Raw genomic sequence first — 20,003 nt, forward strand, 5'->3', positions numbered from 1 at the left:
AAGTAAAAAGAAGATACTACTTTGGTATCCGATACTCGAGAATATACACTAGCCAATCCAGTGGATTATCCTAAAGGACACACATCCACACTACTCACACACTCCCTCACGTCGTCACTCGTGGGAATCTATCGACGATCTCTCCGTTTCTTGAAACCGAATACATGTTCTCGCGGTCTCTTGCGACGTTCAAGTCTCTAGTCTCCCTTCCGGTGAGAGGATGTATCCTATTCGCCAGAAGCGTGTTCAGTTTTAAACAAACAAAAAAAAAAAGAAAAACCGCGAATAATCACGCGAGATTACTCCTACATCCCCCTTCAATTTTTTTTATTACATTTTTTTTCATACTTCTACTTCATCTCGTTAATTACACACACACACACACACACCTGGGACTTTTCGTTCAGACACTTTTACACAATATTTTTTACTCGAAAAATTTTATTGAATACTTTAAATCAATTATTTGACAAAATATTGTACAGAGTAAGCACATCATCCCAACATTGCAAAGAAAAAAATCAAAATAAGTCCCAGGTGTATGGTTTACCTCTTTCATACACATGCACACGCGTACGTGTCATACAGTTTGCCATACGTATAATATATTGCGAAAATCAAACAGGAATGACAGGCCTGTTGGCTAGACAAAAGGCGCCATCGGGTGAACGTAAATCAAGTTTGGAGTCGAGTATTCCTTCTCCGAGCCCTTACACCCTTTCCTTACTACAGCCCATCCCTTTTTCTCTCTCACTCACTCACTCACTCACTCACTCACTCTCGAGGGTCAAAACTAAACGTCAGCTCTCCTCCTCCTCCTCCTCCTCCTTCTCCTCCTTCTTCTCTCATCGTTCCACCTCTCACTGTGTCTAACGTCGGAGACCTTTAAGGAGACCACACACCGAGAACTACGAAGAACCGTTGAACACGGTGACATGGAAACCCCTCGAGAAATCACCGTAGGACGCCACGTCGAGTGTTTACGGACTGGCCACGATGAAAACCGACATCAAGTACCTGCTACTCCTCTGTCCAACTTATCCGCGATCTTTATCTCACATTTTCTACATTTTTTTTTCTTTTTATTACTTTTCTTTCCCCTTCCCACCATTCCGAAGACCCTTTTTTCTTCATCTTCTTTTTCTTCTTCTTCATTAAAAAATCATGTCAAGCGTGACTCTGTAAATATGTGACAGTCTGAAAAATCCCTAAAATTTACTGGGTAACCCAATAATATTGTATATTAGTTTCTTTTCTCTCTCTCTCTGTTCTCAATTCTTTAAAGCACATTCTTTAAGGATCAACGTTAAATTAAAGGAAATTGCTCGGTATATCATAGACGATGTTTAAATAGTTTCGCACGAACGACTGACTATCTTTCATTTGATCGATGCAAGAAAGATAGAAGAGTGATCGTCGATGAATCAGAAAGCGTAGACATCGATCACTGTCAATGACCGCTAGACAACGCGTATTTATTCAACACGAACATTTCATATTTTTTAATTCTAAAGAATGTTAACTTACTTTTTTATATATCCATGAGTTATATCCAATGTGATTTTCAACATCTGATCTTCCACTGGCACATTTTCTACGTTCACATAACTCTTATCCTTTAACGATAACTCAAAATCCTCTTTTTTTCTTTTTTTTGTAAATATTATTTTTTATTATTACGAAAAGATTTTATATGGAACAAAATCATATTGAAATAAATATTTTATACGTTGCCAACAAATTTGAATAATATATTTTGTTTTGTCGTTGTTTTGTTGTATTTCAACTGGCACAATTATTTGAACAGAATGATATTACCGGTTTACGAAGCAATCAAGTCGCGTTGGTTTGGTTTGCACGAACGCTTCGGATTCACGTTTGGATGCTGCGGCAGAGAAGGACTCACTGCCGCCTTGGACCGATCATGGGTTAAGACGTACCTACACCAAGGAGAGCCACGCGCCCCTCCCCCTCCCCCTCCTTCTTCTCCTCCTCCTCCTCTCCCTTCCTCTCTCTTTCTCTCTTTTCTTTCTTTTCTCTCACTACCACCCGTCACGAACGTTGCACTCTCACACCTTCGATTTCCAAAACTTTTCTTCCCTTCCCTTCCCTTCCCTTCTCTTTCCTTCCCTTGCTCAACCTCTTCCTCCTGTTTTACTTTCTTCATTTTATTTTAATATTTTTATTGGAAATAATTTAATATTGTTTATAATGTTTGCAAAACGTTCACGTGTTGAGAATCTCAATTCGTATTTGCTAAATACCTATGCATATTTATTGCATACAATGTTATTCATATTTCTTGTTTGTTTATTTGTTTGTTTGTTTTTTTTTCAATTTTCTCGCAGTATCCTTTTGTCTCTATAATTTCTAATGTTTTTAGAGATGGTCATAAAATGCATAAGAACACATCGATGTTATTCGTGGAATGCCTTATTTAGCGCGCCTCATGATCGTTCCATACGATGCACAGTTACACACGTTGAAAATTATGTAAGCTCGTATAAAAGTTTATCCCCTTATCTCGAATAGTTCTAAAGAGAATTGTGTAACGGCTGGATTTAACCAAGTCCATATACATAAACGGTTGTCGTATAAAAACCGGTTCCCTTGGTGTCTCGTGTCGGTGTATGCATGAACGTGAACAAAAAAAAAAAATTGTCTTTGAAATCGTTATGAGATGCGAAAGTAGAAAATGCATAAGTTCGGATTCATTTTCACACACTGATTTTTTCCATATTTTTACGATTATTTAAATATAAATGTATATTTATCGTAGATATTACAACGTTCAAACTTTAACAAATTATTTCTTGCTATTGTTCTTGACAATTTGTAAGTACAAAGAAATCATTGATTAACAACTTGAAACTAATACATTTTTTTAGGCTTTACAACCGTAAAAAGTAGTTGAAAAAATTAGTAATGTAAGTAAATTAATGATCATAGAAGAAAACTGTCAAATCATTTATTTCAAATGTTGAAAAGAAAAATTTCAAGCATTCATTTATCTTTAAAGTGCCATCAAATAGGACGATTCTCTACCGAAATTCCCCATGAAATTTATTCCTATTGAAAAGTTTAGGTTCTTAACGTGGGAGGGACCTAATGAACGAGCTGAAACGAAAAGGATATACCTAAATGCATACACATATCTTTATATATAGGTATATGTATGTACACACATATAAAAGATGTTTCAGAACTTAGAGTGTAACGCCCGTGTTCGAGACACGCATACTTAATGACACGACTGGACCCATTTGAGTTATTTCCTGTAATAAGAATCTTCGTTCATCGACGTGTACCTTTAACGAGTACAACAAGAAAGAAAGAGAGAGAGAGAGAGAGAGAGAGAGAAATATAAAGGAAGAAAGAGTTGGAGGACGGAAAGGAAATTATACGATTCGCGTCATTAATCGGATCACTTTAGCAAAAGAGAAAAAAAATCCTTCTACCGATCGCACCTATAATCACGTTGGCAAATGTCACCAAAGTTGCAATGAGAATATAAAAGAACGAGTAATTACGATAGACTTTAATATAGTACAAAATTCTAGAAAATTTCAAGAAAAAGGAAACTAAATGAACACGACAAGTGATATTATATTTATCCTAGTTATAATTATCAAGTTACAAAATAATCCTAATAAAATAATAGAAATATTTACCTTAATGATATGAAGTATAATATTAAAGAAAAAAAAATAAAGAAAAGAAAAATTGTTCAAGGTAATTCTCATTATAAAAATCATTTGAATTTTATTGTTGTAGTGTTGATCGAACGCGACTCGTTTTCTATAATACGTCAGGAGCAACAACACGCTGTGCTTTGGATTCGGTGGAATGTTTCGTTTAAAACGAAGGACGAATAAAAATAAGAAGTAAAGAAGGGAAAAGGGAAGGAGTCAAGTTAGATGGTGTGTATCGCGTCTTTACTACGTAGTCGTTAAGTATACCTGGTCTCAACTGGATAAGCCCTGCGTATACGCACATATACACACATGGACACAATGCAACGACGTATTCGCTTACGCACGGAGACCGCAATTAGCATACCAGGGCGTTCTAAGAACCAGTGCTCCAAGTTATGCCTCTGTTCAGCATACTTTGAGAAACCTGGAAGCGCGAGGGTGATTCGCTCATGCGATTTACTCCTTATTTTCGTTTTCATCTTATTGCAAATTTTATTCTCTCATATCATTAAACATATCTTTTATTTCTAACTGTATCTGTTTTTTTTTCTTTTTTTTTTTAATTTTTTAACATATACGTAACAGAGAAATTTCATGATTTATATACTGGGTTTCGAATCAGGAAAAAAAAAATATTACTGCAAACGTTAAATTCATGCAAGTGATTGATCGATTGCTATGTTTAAAGCGTACAACTTGAAAACTGGTCACTATACTTACATACTTAAATAGATCAAGATCAATGATATGAGATACGAGATATAAGATCTTTTTAATCAAAAGTGAAATCAGTAAAATGTAAGCAACGGTTAAGGACTAACAATTTGTCAAAATAATGATTCCGTTTTCTAGTATTATATTTACATTAATTTACGCAATTTTAGATTAATTGGTGTAATTAAATTTAAAAGAAACTATAGTTGCAACAGTAATTAGAACAAAAGTATTGATAATCATCGTTATGTTGAATCGTAAAATAATGCGATTTCATTTATAAAACTGTGATAGAAAAAACAACAATATCTTCTTATTCAAACGAACTTCTACGATCTAGAACTCTTCTTCGTTTTAATAGTATAGTTATTAATTTATTGAAAAATAATCCGGTTCTGTTAATCGACCTAGCGAAGGAAAGTAATAATAAGAGGAAGTCCAAGTCCGCTTTAGCGATTGCGTTCTCGATTAGTCGAACGATTCTACGACGTAAAGGGTGTCGCAAACTCGTGCCACGTTCGTACGACAAAGTATTTTGCATGGATACATATACATGTAATACACAGATACAAATATAATATATCTATACTTATGTAGCAAGTATGAATGTTGAATGGAAGCTATAACCTCGCTAATAAAAATCGTTCGCACGCTTGCGCTATCCTTGTTGAAGAAGGAAAGAAAAAGAAAACAGATAAAGAGAGAGAGAAAGTTTCGTAATAAGTACGGATAGAAGAACGAGGGTATACAGGGTGTCTCACATTATCCGTTTCTTATTATCTCAAATATATCATAATAATTATTTTCAAAAATTGCAGAAGAATCGACTGTAGTGTAAAAAACACTTTAAAATCTGCCAAACCATTAATGATATCTCATACCATCACATATATAATTTATATTTCATACAATAACAGTAAAAACACACACAATAATCATATTCCATTTACAATAAACTGAGCTTTTTTCCAATTTTATATTCGCATCCGGAAATAATTTTTCTTACAATGTTAAATAATGTTTGCAGCCACGGTTTCATATTTTAGATGTGACAATAAGAAAGAAAGATTATCTGGAACACCCTATATAATTTATATGGGGGTCTCTTAAGGGATTGCACAAGAATTGGCGGTAGTGCAGACAAGAACCGGCGCCTCGTGATTCGACGTGGCTTATCGTCGCGAATGCAAAAGTCCGTCGTCTCCAGACGGGACAAAGGATCGACAAAGGATCGACAAAGGATCGACAAAGCTCAGATCGGAGATCGCAAACACACGTAAAACCGGCGCTACGGACGAGCCTGGCGCCTCAGAGATCGTTACAGGAGTCTCGCATGAAAATCATCGATAACGTTCAATCCAATATACAGTCACCGATTTCCTATGTGTTTTGAAACTGAATTTACTGCATTCATTGATCCCTTCTAAACAATTTTTTTCATTCCTTTTTTAGATATCCCACTTCAAGATATTTCAATAAATCGATATCGTGTTTCTGATTTATTTATACATTTCATGCAAAATTTATTGGACTGTTCGAAAAGTAACTGTAGTTTTTTTCTTTTTTTTTTAAAAGAAGGTACATTCACGATGAATTCAATTTACGAGTTATCGACAAATTTTCAAGAAATTAAAAAAAAAAGAAAATAAATAAATAAAAAGAAAGATCAAAAACTTTCATTTTCTTTTTGAAATATAATCGTATCGTTATAATATTGCACAAGATACTACTGTCTTCGGTAATTGAAAATGATGTAAATTTCAGAATATAATCGTTGTAACCACGATTCGATATTAAATCCACTTTCGTATGTACGCGTGAAGATCAAGATCAGTCTCGCCGAAAATTGAAAAAAACACTGTCGACACATAATGTAAAGATAATTTCCGAATGCGTACCACAAATTTGCTTTTACGATTCAATCGTTACGTTTGGGTGTCTCGAAAATTTGTCGATTTGCGGGATTGGTTACTTTCCAATCTTTCCGATCACTCTCTCGATTTCTTTTCGTATCGAATTACCCACGGATGTATGTATGAGTGTTTGTATATGTAGATGCATCGTTATAGGAACACAAGTTTCCCAAAAAAATAAATAAATTTCTATTGACGATAGGAAAATTCGATAATTCGTAAATCCGTGATCGAGTAGATGAATTTTAAGATGAATAAACAGGTGTTTGAGTGTCGGAATAAGATAACCTGTTTCACCAGATGTTGGTAGAAAGAAATTACAATCCTTAAGCACGTAATGCGATCGTTGATTTGAGATATCAATGTGTCACAATATTTGTACACGAAACGTTTTAAATCTTTCGGCTTAGAAACGAGTTTCTTTAGCGAGTTCTCTAAACGTATCCGTCTAAACTAAAGTAAACTGTTATTATCGGGAGAGACAGCCACGCGTCTTGCCGTCGATCATACAAACATTGATCGATCATAGCTCGTTGGAAAACCGGACGTCCGAGATACCGATCTTCCATTTGATCAGCTTAGACCGACATGTTAACGTTCATTTTCCTGCTTTCAATATATTAATAACTGTAACATATTCCAACTTTGTATTTCTCTTGATATATTGTGACATAATTTCATTTACTAACATTTATTTGATTACAAAGTTTCTATAGAATATGTTGCATTATTTTTACACTGTTTAAATTCTAAACAATAATCAAATCCTTGGATCAATCTTTTCCTATTTTTTTTTTTTTTGGATTTCATCGTCAGTGTAATAACGAGGCGAGTTCTCACAAACGTGAAATGGGCGAGGTTAAAAAGGTAGTAAACGATACTTCATCCTTCGGGACATGTTAAGAAAATGATCTTATTCAAAGCCGACTAAGTTGGAGTAATGTTTTGCTCGGTGCGATATCAGCCACAGATTATAACGTGTGCACAGTGCCGCTTGAAGATGGTGTTAAGATACGAGAAGGTGTGGACCGTGCATCATACAAATATTTACACGTCGCGTAACAGTGTGCGCGTGCTATAATACAGGATGTTTCTAATAAAGATGACTAAGATCTTTCCAAACGTATTCGACAATTTTAATAAATTCTTAGAAACTCGTACAAATATCTCGTTTAAAAAATGCAAGTGTTTGTTATTCGCTCAACAAAATAGCAATTTTATCTGTTAATAGGTAAATTGTTAAAAAAAATAGATGACTATTTTGAAACATCCTGTATATAGATATAAATTCGTAAATATAAGTGCAAAGTACGTAACTACTTTGCAGTATAGTCCGAACGAGTAAGTGCCGAGAGTTTAAACGATGGTAGCAACCACGATCCATGAATCGTGTCGTTCCCTTCTAGGACGAGATCATACTGCCCCGGCTTTCCATACTTATGATCTATATAACATTCGACTATGTTTTCTACTTTATCATAACTTTCTTCCTTCATATTTCTATCCGCGTGGAAAGTTTATTATAGAAAATAGATCGTTCGTGATAAATATTCCAGACTAACGCAAATTCTAATAAATTTCAAACGAGTTTTTACGATTTATACGATTGATGAAATCATTTATTTTCAAAGCGTTCATATTTTGTTAATCTTTTGCACATATTTTGGACAGAGAACTATATAAATATTTGAAAAATTGTGCAACTTATAAATTTGTAAATGTATCCAATATTCCAATAAGTGCTACTTCTACAATCATTAATATTATCTAATAAAAATTGATATTTATGTTGTTTAAGTATCGATAAATATCATAACGAAATTTGAATTTCATATCTTTATTACTTTTATAGAGAAATTATTTTCTAAAAAAAAAAACTCGTAACATTTTACCTGAATAAGTTGAAAAATGTTAATAAAATAAATTAAGACGCGTGATAGATATATTACTATCATTGTATACGTGAGAAATATGTTTATCTTAATTCAGGTATTAGTAAGATAGAATTAATAGATCTACGTGGAAGATAGTTTGACTTAGAGTTATAACTCCTATCGCCATTTACGCCTAATTGCCAAGTTAATCGGTCGTGCGAGGCAACGAACCGTACGATTATCACAATTAACCAACGATTACGTTATTGCTCTTGGATAATCCACTTTCTAGCTGTGAACTCTTCAAACAGAACAAATATCTCTTTTATAGCGTGTTTTATATTGACGAATTATTATAATAATAAAAAAAAAACCCGAAGGAGAAAATGTTTCATCTTCGATTATTTACATAAATTAATTCGTTCATTTACTTGTATGTTTTTTTTTTGTCTTTAAACTAAATCCATAAATTTTACTTTTATGTCTGGTTTTTTTTTACGATAAACGCATTTTAAATCGGTCGTAATGCGTTGAATGGCGCTAAAGGTTAGATCACCACGAGTATAAAACTTCGGAGCAACCAATACGACCCAATAACGTGGGAACTCGCGCGCAAACCGGACTCTCCAAGAGCGATTCAATTAGTAGTAATTGGCAAATTACAGTCCCCCGTAGATTTTCTATGGCGCCGACATTGCCACGAAACGATCGCATAAGTCTCGGAAGCTTCAACGAAGATTACTGCATTTTTCGACGAGTAAATTTGACCTATTGCACCGTTAAAGTACCTTTTGACGGTCGTTCAACCGTTTGACGATGAAAAATTACTGAAATATAGTTGTCTTACTCGTAACAACACATAACTACAAAATGCATATCTCGTTACATTGATTTTACTTACGAAATAAAACAACTATTGTAATATTTGCATATAAAATGTGTAATTATCAACATTCTACCAAAAATGTATGACACATAATTAAAATACTTTAAACTATTCACAAAAACAACGTCAATCAAATGTGTTACAATTTAAAAGATCTATACACGCGAAAAGAACTTTCTCTTCTAAATCCATTTACTTTCTATACATTGAATAAACAAAACAAAAAAAAAAATGAGAGAAAAGGAAGAAAATTCAATACAGCTTAGAAGACTCATTAGCACAGAAAATCCAATCTTTCGATAGGTCGACGTTACGTTAATCCCATCAGCTAACTGTTTCGCTCCAATTACGCAACACCGTGATACCCGATACTCCCCAACAACTTCTTGTTACAACCCTTGTATATGCAGGGATTGTCATTTAAAATCGTACACCGTTACGCTTACTATATGGCATTTTTAGATTATATAATTAACATTTATTTGAATTATTTATCAATCATTGAAAGTATATCAAACACTTAGCAATAATTTTCTAACAAAAATCTAATAAGCGTAACGGTACATGATTTTAAGTGACACTCAGTATTACATGTCAATGTTTATGCATAGAAATAATCTTTCCTTGTAGTATTCAGGAAAACTCCTCCTCCTTCCTTCAAGCAAGTTCTCCTCAAGAATCAGAAGGGATAATATTAGTGAGTCGAAGAAGGTTCACCTAATGGCGAACGCGTACTTCTACGTTTCTGTTACCCGATACTCAAGAGTCACGCAATTTCGCCGTTTCCGCGCGTATATAACTAGTATCGGATCGAGCAACAATCACTATGAACTATAGGAATCGTTCCTACACGAAGTACAATTTGATTGGTGGAGAAATGAAATAATAAAAAAAAAAAAAAAGCAAGGAAAATTCTTATATACATTTTCTCTTCCACGGTAATAAGTAAATGTCATTAAAGGGGATGTATCAAATAATTTCTTTTTAGTTTCTTTTTTTTTTTTTTTTTGATTCTGACGTTTAAAATGATGTACGAGGAAAGCTTGATAACACTGATCGATCATTTTTCTATCTCAGTATCATGTCATTGACCGATGTGATAGGGTAATTTGCTTTAAAACGGATTAACAAATTTATGATATACTTTTAACATTGTCTAAACTAAGCACGACTGGTCAAAGCCTTGTAACCTGTTTTACAGCTAATATTTCCGGAAGTTAAGTAACCTAACCTTCCTGTTGGTTCATAAAGAGGAATTAAACCAAAAAAAAAGAAAATGTTATCTTATAATAGTATAACAAAAATGATAAAAAAGAGTTGTTGAAAAATTACAAACATACAGATTAATGCTTTCATATTAATAATAAACCTTGACCATATTTTTTATTCTTCATTTGTCCGGATCAAATTTACGGATATTACAGTAACTTCTGGAACCTTATCGACGACATCATGATAACGTACGTACTCTAGTCAGGCGAATGGATATGGTCACGCAGCTATAAATAGTACCTAATCCTAGTAACCCTTTGAAAGATGCACGCTAACACTAGTACGCCTATCAACTCGAGCTGATCTTTTCTAAGTTCTTGACAAGGAAGAAGAAGAAGAAGAAGAAGAAGAAGCAGAAGAAGAAGTTAAAGTATATCGAAAATTCGACATATTAGGAATCCCTTTGGATTTATCCATTGGATAAATTCGAAGGAATAAAGGAGAATAGCTGAGGGATAAGGAAACGTCGTAGTTGTTGATTCTGCAGGAAAGGAAATTGAAAGTTTCTCACTAAGAAAACGTTCGGTTGACTTTGCAGGTATGGAACAACCATCTAAAGGGAATAGTATATCCTAGGCCTCGGAAAGGAGACTCAATGACCCGTGGACATCCTGCCCTTTGTAGGGTCCTTCGTAGAAACGATAAAACGACCGACTGAGAAGAAAAATAAAAAAAGAACAAGCTGACTTGTCGCCACCGAGTACAGGGCCGCCAGGAAACGTTTTCCTTTATACCTATAAGGCGTTATGATGACACGCCAAAGCTTAGCTCTAGCTTAGCTTATTTGCATGTTCCATTATATCTATGACAATAGTATTACATTGAGGTATTACTGAATACCGAATTTAAAAAGTGTTTATTAGATTCATGAAGTTTCATTGATCGACTATCGCGAACATAATTGTTTTTTATAACTGAAATTTGGAATGAGATGACTGACTATATTGTTCAGACAATACGGACAATTAATTATTACTAAATAAAAGATAAAATAATAAAATAATTGTAGGAACTTTCTCTTAAGATACTTTCCTCGAAAATACAATCGATACTAAACATCGATCTACCTGCATTTATCCTAACAAGGACAATTATGTTTAACGTAAAGTCATTGCCGTGATTCTTTTACCTTTCTCCGTGGTCACGTTCTAACGTTTTACCTTTTGTCCATCATAGGAATAAAAGAAAAAAATATCGTCGCTATTACGATCATGCCTGTAATATCGCAAGGACAATACGAGTTACGTTTAACAATGAAAGTGCACGATTGTACGCACGCTCTCACAATGGATAGATAAGGAAGCGCTTGTAAAAGGTTTACCATCTAAGACTCTCTTACACCAATACATAATTCCAATACATAAATATTCAAACGAATACATGTATAAAAGGGGAAATATGCATAGGACACACATTTAAAAATTCATACTAACCACAATGTATGCATACCTACACACACGTTACAAAGAATCATATACATACAAACAAATATTTCAAATACATCAAAACCCACATTCACACCAAATATACATACTATACCGTATATGCATTTACTTGTATAATTATTTATAGTATACTGTGAACGAATACATAAATCTATGGATAGATGATACATACATATATATGTATATGTATATAGACGTATCACATATATAGATATATATATTTTTCACAGATACCCGAGGAGACAACGGATGAATGCGACGGCCGTTCGCAAAAGGGAAAAGTGTTCGCCTTCATTGGCGATGCCCAGCGCATCTCTTTATCTGATGGAAAGAAGCCGCCTCTCGAGACTTTTGCCCTCGTGCGAGATCGAGCTTGACTATTCGTGACTCATCGTATATACCCCCATCGAGATCGCATTTAGAAACGTTCTTCGATACTTCGTCCAATCGTAAATTCCCTTTCGATGGTCTCTTTCACGCGATTTCCTTTAAAACTAATTCCAATACTTCACGGAAGATAGGTATTGATTTTTCATCCACAGATTATATAATATGAACATTAGAAAATAGATGTTTATCTTTTATCTCGTTTAAATACTAAATTTATGATTATTTCAGAAAATTAGAAAATTGTATGATTAGCAATTTGAATTTAATAATAAAATACGTTATAAATTAGATTCTAATAAATGAAATAAACTAAATGTAAAGATAATAAGACCAAAAAAAGTAGTGCATTATAATCGTAATCACGGAAATGCATTAAAAGAAGGATAATTGAACGATAGTTCGTTGTTCGTGTTTCACGAACGAGCTCCTGAACTTAATGCGGCATAATCGATGGGCAGAGCGAACCCTCTAATACGAAGCGGCCTCGAAAGCCGATAGTTAGTGGAAAGTGGAGATAAATGTAAAACGTGACGTGCTTTCGAACCGTCGCAAGTGTAATTGGGCGCAAAAGTCGGTTACGAAGCGAAGACAACGAGACGAATTCAACGAATCAAACGAAAGGAACGTAGAAATGTCGCTCATACTTGAAAGTGCGTGTGTCGTTAAAACGGGCCTCGAAATTGGAGAAATTTCTACGCAATAAAACACGGGGGAAGAAGGAAGGAAGGGAGGGAGGAAGGAAGGGAGGAAGGGAGGGAGGAAGGGAGGGATTGAGAGATTGGAAATCAAAGGTGCCGCTTTGAATGACAGTTGAAAATTGGAATGATACTTTTTAAAATGATTCAATCTTTTCTAAATACATTTTTCTCTTCCATACTTTTTCCTTTCTTTAGAAAATAATTTATCAAAATGTTACGAGCGCGAAATTACATATCCTAATTTTGTTAATTAAAAAAATAGTACACCGTATATGTTCGTTTATTCACAATGGTATTATAAGAAAGTTAATGATACGATTTCTTTGTTATTCTTTTTGTACGAACATATATAAATGTGTAGTACTCGGAAACGGAATAGTATTATAAACAAAAATTCTATAGGTCAATATGTTTTAAAATCACGTAAAAGAATTCTTATTAAAATAATAATAACAGCATTGAAATATAGATACCGGCTGAAGAGTGAGGAGTAAGGAGTGCCATACATAAACAAAACATTGAATGACCGAGTGACGGATTAGTATTACCTATTTATCTACGTTTTCATAGATTTTGCGAGAGCTTCAGTCTTTTGGTGTATTCCGTACTGTTAAAGTGTGTGTTTTATAGTGATAGTGATTTTTCTCAATTACCTCTCATCGGGAAATGGAATTTGCTCATTTTTGGTAAGTGCATAATATTGCATTGGATTGTCCAGAAAGTTTGTGTCAATTTTGATTCTTGTTTTTAAATTTATATGTACTAAAGATTTGTCATTAGCTCGAGATGAAAGATAATATGTAAAAAGAAGTGCACGAAAGGAGTAAAAATATTGTTTGTATAATACTTCAATAGCATGCACACGCGCGTGAAAGCGAAATATGCCTTGGGGGAGTATTTCGATTTCGAACAATTAAATAATTGTCATGACTGACCCACTTTATTCTCCTTAGAACGTGTCTCCTTCTTTTTTCTTAATCTCTTTTATTTCATCTCTTCTCTTTTAAACAATCTCCTTATCTTAACAACAACAACAACGCATGCCACTGTTCGTAAAAAGTAAAAGTAATTTTTCATATACGAGTTCCTTCATTATTGACAAATACATTTGAAAACATATTGAATAATATTTAATATGTGTAGTGCATAATTTAGTGCATACAATTATGCACTATGAATAAAGCACCAATCGTGCCCTTTTTACTGATCGAAATCGTAATTAAGTAATAGAGTACTAAGAAGTGAAAGTCCAGTCGACAATATGAGTTCACAGATAGTTGCATTAGTATAATACAATACTTACATACATTTGAAGAGATGGAGAACGCATCTCATAGGATCTAATTATCGTGGAATGCTTTGTGCTTGCAAGTAGCCGACGCAATCGTTTAAATTTAACGACCGAACACAAGAAAACCATTCGAGCTGGTGTACGATCTTTTCTTTAGTACAATAATTTAATGCTCTTGATTATGAAACGAACTTTCTTAATCTCGACAATGGACAATTCTTATTTTTTTTTTTATATATATTTAATTATTTTTTATTATTATTATTATTATTATTATTATTATTATTATTATTATTATTATTATTATATCATTAACTGGCATTAGGAATTCGAAAGTTCATTGCCGCAAATATCAAATCCCGCCATTGTTCCATTTCATTTCAATTTTTAAACATATATCCATTTAAATACAACAACAAAAAATTGTATTTTACATAGTAGACATTTTTAATCGTTTGCAGAAGAGATAGAAGTTATGACAATACCTAGTGATTAGATTTAGAAAAAATCATTCGTTCGTTTCACTCGTAATAATCCGTGAGATACTCTATAATTCAGGAATGTTTTATTAATAATTATAAAACGATCAGCGCAAGCATAACAGAGTAGAATCTTGCGAAGGTTAAGACGACCGAGTCCAATTCGTAAGAAGAGTGTATATGCATGTACTTAGGTGAATTTAATTCTAGGCTCGTGCGAAAGGATCGTTAAGAGAGCAAATTATAGCGCGTAAAGGATAAGTACTTAAGACACGTAGCTTCACATTTGTACGTAGAGTTATCCCTCCGTAAAGTTTTAGCAAGAATGAAGGACACATGGGAAAAAATATGGAAAAAATACGACTGCTCTTTTTCTTTTTCTTTTTCTTTTGCTTTTGCTTTTGCTTTTTTTTTCAACATAGAAACATAAAATTAACCTGAATCCTATATATCGAAATTACTGTGGATCTTGTACAAGATTTAATATGTAAATCGCTATAATTGTATTGTAAAAAAAAAAAAATAAAGAAAAGAACTATAAGAGAAAGATGATAATTATGATATATGTTAGAACAACAAAAAATGAAGTTTACTACAAAGTTTCTAATTGAATGTAAATTTTTAGCTTGTATGAAATAAAATAACATATTATTTCAAGATAGTTGTTAGAAAAGAGTTGTTGATTTCGCTTGGAGTGTAAAGAATTGAAAAATCAATAAAATTGTTTTGTGCAAATGATATAAAAGTAGGTCAAGTTCGAATGAAGAAAATAGTAACATTTGTAATTGCAATTCAATATCTAATCGATTAAATTTCATTTGAATTTTTGAAAAGATAAGACCTTGACTGACTTCAAAATCATTTGCTCATACATATATCATAATTTTTCTAAACTCAATACCAGGAAAACGCATTAACACGTATTTGCTTAAGGCTAAGTAGATGGAAGAACTGAACGGAATTGCCGGTGGTGAAACGACCACCAACGTTGAACGTTGAGAAAGGGAGATATGCCGATGGTAAAGAAAGATGGATAGGCAGGATGCACAATAAAAAAAAAAAAAAAATTAGCAGGAAAAAAGGGGGGAAAACAAGGAAGGAAATATGAGTAAAGAAAAAATCATGAGAGAGAGAGGGAGAGAGGTAGAAAAAGAATAAGATAATAAGATAAAAGAAAAGAATATGGTCGAAAAGAGAAGATGAACGTGTCCACGTTGATGGGAATCGAGTGACTGTTTGGTAAAGGAGGTCGAACATCATCTCGAGGTCGACGAAGATGCCAGAAACGAGGTTACCGATCTCTCGTGTAGTCACACGAATACAGGGCTCCCAAGAAAAGTCAGGTCTCGATCCGATCGAGTCTCCTGTCGTGCAGAGAATTTGTTAAGAGATCGGAACAGTGATCGAAACCGCGGGTGGGTGGGTGGTTCTCTTCCCTTCAGGAAGTATCCTGTCTGTCGCGTGTGTGCGGTTTTTCAAAGTGAAACTTTCTTTTCTTTTCTCTTCTTCTTCTTATTCTTTTTTTTTTTTCTTCTTTTCCTTCCGAATTAATAATAAATTCTTTGTGAAGAAGAAAGACGGAAGCATTAATATTATTCACGAGCAAGAGTCGTATAGAAGGGGTATGAGGAGATTACTTTTATTTTGAATTTCATTTGTTGGGGCGGTAGCGATTGATGTCTAGTAAAATTATGAATCTTGACCAATTCGATTGATATCGGGTTTGAGCGAGTGTAAAAACAAACCGTGCGAATTTTCGCGTCGTCACTTCGATTATATTTAATTTATGGATACGAGTATGTGTGAGAAAGAGAGCTTCATGAAGAAATTGGAGTATAGTTATTTCGGTATACTTTTTTTAATATTTTTTTTTTAGTGGTTATTGGGTTAGCTAATTTGTGACAAATGTTGGAATTTGTAATAATTCATTCTTACATCATATTCGTATCAAATGAAAGGGAACTTACCTCGCGTGCTTGATCCTCGATACTTCGAAGTACAGCGAGATTGCGTATAGTTGCTCTACGTGATTCAAATGAAGACTCAAGTCTCGTTGCTGCGTTACCAACTTCCTCCATCAATCTTCTTGCTCGTTGTAGAGATAATCTATCAAAATAATCAATTTTTTGATTGACGAATTAATAGGACTCTCTCTCTCTCTCTCTCTCTCTCTCTAGTAGATGGAAACATCTACCAACTCTCGATGATCCTAGCTTTGGTAAATTTCATTTCTAAACAGGTTTCTGTTAAAGTCCACTAATAATATTATTGAATAATTTGAGGGTTGGTAGATTTCTATAATACATAATAACAACAGTTTTTAGTTGAATTTCAAAGCATTTAATTTCAACGCGGAAGTCGAACTATTAATTTGACTAATATCTAGTTACTTAGGGTGAAAAACTAAAAGAGGAAAAAAAGAAAATGATGTTGTTTGTGTGCAGGGTCCCTCGGTAAAGACTAGGCGTGACTAATCAACGTATTAACTTCCGGCTTTCTGACAGCATTTAAACACATACGCCTTTCTAAGATACTTAAAAGAGAGAAAATAAAAAGGATCGTAACTTTAATTGGTCCGATAAAAAAGGTAAAGACGTTTCAAGTGAAATTGGAAAGCTCACTTGACATAATCGATGTGTAAAAGCGGTGTAGCACGTTCTTCCAAAGCTGCAATGGCTACTTCAGCGTCCCTAGACGTTCTTCTCAATGTTGGGTCCGTTAGGAGCCGACCGAGAGGCGTCAAGGTGCCGGACAAACTTGTGCATTCTTTTAATTCTGACATTTCCAGCGCTAATCTCCGCCCAGCTGCATGCCATTCGCTCATTAACCCATCGTATTCCTAAAAAGAACAAATATCATTTTAATTCAATCTTCATATTAATCAAACCGAATGAAATATTCTTGCAATTGATCACTCACAAATATAAAATTGGACAAGTAATTATAGTAATAGTATTTATGATTATTATTAGTATTATTATTATTTCATTGGAATTATATATTATCAATTTTTATTATTTTACAAAAGTATCACAGTTAGATAATAATTGTATAAGAAAAATTAATGTTTCCTAAGTATAAGTTATCCTTTTTAGTATAGCATAATTATACTAGTCTAAATTACTGTCTAAGTTTTATATATTATTTTGAGGTTTCTTTTCTATTTCTAATTTGAAACAAACTTTATTTATAAAAGCTAATTTATTCTACTTAGTAAGATGCAATATTATTTCTATTATGTAAAACAGTACTTTGCATAATATGTTTTAAAAACAGGATACCTGACAATTACACGATAACATCTACAAAATTGCTAAGTAGTCAAACGTAATTACTTATTTTTTGTTTTGTCTTTAATCGTAACCACTTATTCTGTGTACTAAACTTAGCATTTATATAATATATTAAAATATGAATAACAATAAATAAAACTAATATTGTTGAACTAATATTCATCCAAAAGTGATTACAAAAGTAGTTGAATCAGTAATGTATTTTGTATTACATTTTTCAGATTATTTGTTAACGATAAAAGAACAATTAATTAAAAATAGAGATATAATATCACTGACACATTTATTAGGAATGTTAGACTCAATCATACTGAATGAATGTTACGATTAAAAAAAAAAAGAAAATAAAACTAATCGCGTTTATTCATCGACATGGAATTCATGAAAACACATATTTTAACTTCCTTTATGTATCACACAACATGTATTAATATTTTTATTCGTAGAAAAATGTATAGACAAGTTTGCGTCAAACGGTATCCATTCGTTTCTTGATCGTAACACTCAGTGACTAAGCTTAATGAAATAATAAGATAATCTAGAAACAGGAACGCAAACGTACGAGTCGATAATCAAATTTTGAGTTGTCGATGACATAGAAAGAAAGAACACCTATGAATTCTGTCAATCAATAATAGTTTTACCAGTTCTTTCGATTGATGTCTTATTTCTGTTGAATTATTTGCCAGATTGATCAATCGTACGATCAAATCAATGCCTTAGGGTTATTTTATTCATTCAATTTCATTCGACTTGTTAATCTAAAGTTCTATATTTGAAAATCTTGATCATGTTCGAATAATTATTTGAATGTTCAATGTTTTATTGCTAATAGAAGTGTTCAGAAATAATTGTTCACACAAATATCATCATCAATTGAATTCTTTCAAAATTCTAATTGAAGAAATAAAATGCAATCAGTAGATAATAATACTGAAGGTGTATGTTTGAGAAATAGTTCAAGGAAAGTTAAGAGAAGAGTTAAATCTCATTCTCTCTTTTCTCATTCTCGTGCTCCTTACTTATCGTCTTTTGTCGGCGGTACAAAAGATCAACGTAAAAGCGCTTACGCGATAATCCGTGAGCTGAAGACGACTCCTCGTAACCTTTAGGGTTAAATACTCGCTTCTGTCGGCGGGTGCGTAGTAAATTCTCGTTCCTTGAATTCTTCAAAAGTCCTAGTTCGAAATGAACCTTTACTTTCCACTCGAATAATTTAACGCGAGTTTAAAGTGCCATCGGTTTTATTTCTATCGATGCTCGTTAGATTTTTTTTTTATTAAATATGCCCTTACAAAATTACACATTCGATTTTTTAATATAATAATTTAATGTTAGTATTAATTTATCAATTTAAAAAACAAAACAAAAAATACAATTATTGGTGATAGTATTTGAGTGAGAGTCACTGTAAAGAATAGTAAGATCGGTCAGTGGCATCCGTCGCACCATAAATTCTCGGGACCATAATTGCGGCAGAGATCTCGGAGGGCATTCGAGTGGCGAATCGGCACAATTATTTCTCTCCTTCGAATCCGGCCCGCGTATTTATTTCATCGAAGCTGCCGAATCACTGTAATGACATTGAGTCAATCGACAAACGGGCAAACTACTCTCTCATCCGGCTGACAGAAGCGCCCGTTTTCATAGCAATTTGTCGCGACTTTCGAATTACTGAGATGAATGATGCGAAGAAATATTTTATCTCTCATTTCTCGCATTTCGAATTTTGACGCATAATTTATCGACACGTTATATATATATATAGATATTTGTATGTGTATCTCGAATTATCGATCTTTAATGAAAACTTACAATTTTGTTTTTTTTTTTATATTATATAATCGTAATTAATTTCTGAACAATTCTCAATATTTAAAAAAAAATATATATTCAAAGGTAGTAATTAATAACATAAATAATGAAAGTAAACGATAATTACCTTGTAAAATGTAATCCACTGCGTTTGATCGTGATTCCTTTCGCGCCTTTCTCTTAGAAATTTATTGATCGTCGTATCGTTTATTACAATCGTCTGAAATAAATTAATATT

General features: G+C 33.3%; 1 protein-coding gene across 7 annotated transcripts in view; it reads right to left on the reverse strand.

The window, feature by feature from the left end:
* The window catches only part of LOC107069348 (uncharacterized), a 215,190-nt gene that overhangs the window by 48,761 nt on the left and 146,426 nt on the right, over window positions 1-20,003 (reverse strand). For all 7 annotated transcript variants that reach the window (XM_015326593.2, XM_015326592.2, XM_089169874.1 and 4 more), the window contains 3 exons: window positions 19,893-19,985; window positions 17,279-17,496; window positions 16,625-16,763 (listed from right to left, as the gene is read on the reverse strand). In XM_015326593.2, coding sequence (XP_015182079.2) covers window positions 16,625-16,763; window positions 17,279-17,496; window positions 19,893-19,985 — 450 coding nt within the window. The remainder of the gene's footprint in view (window positions 1-16,624; window positions 16,764-17,278; window positions 17,497-19,892; window positions 19,986-20,003) is intronic.

The sequence above is a fragment of the Polistes dominula genome, unplaced genomic scaffold, assembly GCF_049000335.1.
Source record: "Polistes dominula isolate Pdom_NZ unplaced genomic scaffold, Pdom_raw_medaka contig_49, whole genome shotgun sequence".
Taxonomy (NCBI): domain Eukaryota; kingdom Metazoa; phylum Arthropoda; class Insecta; order Hymenoptera; family Vespidae; genus Polistes; species Polistes dominula.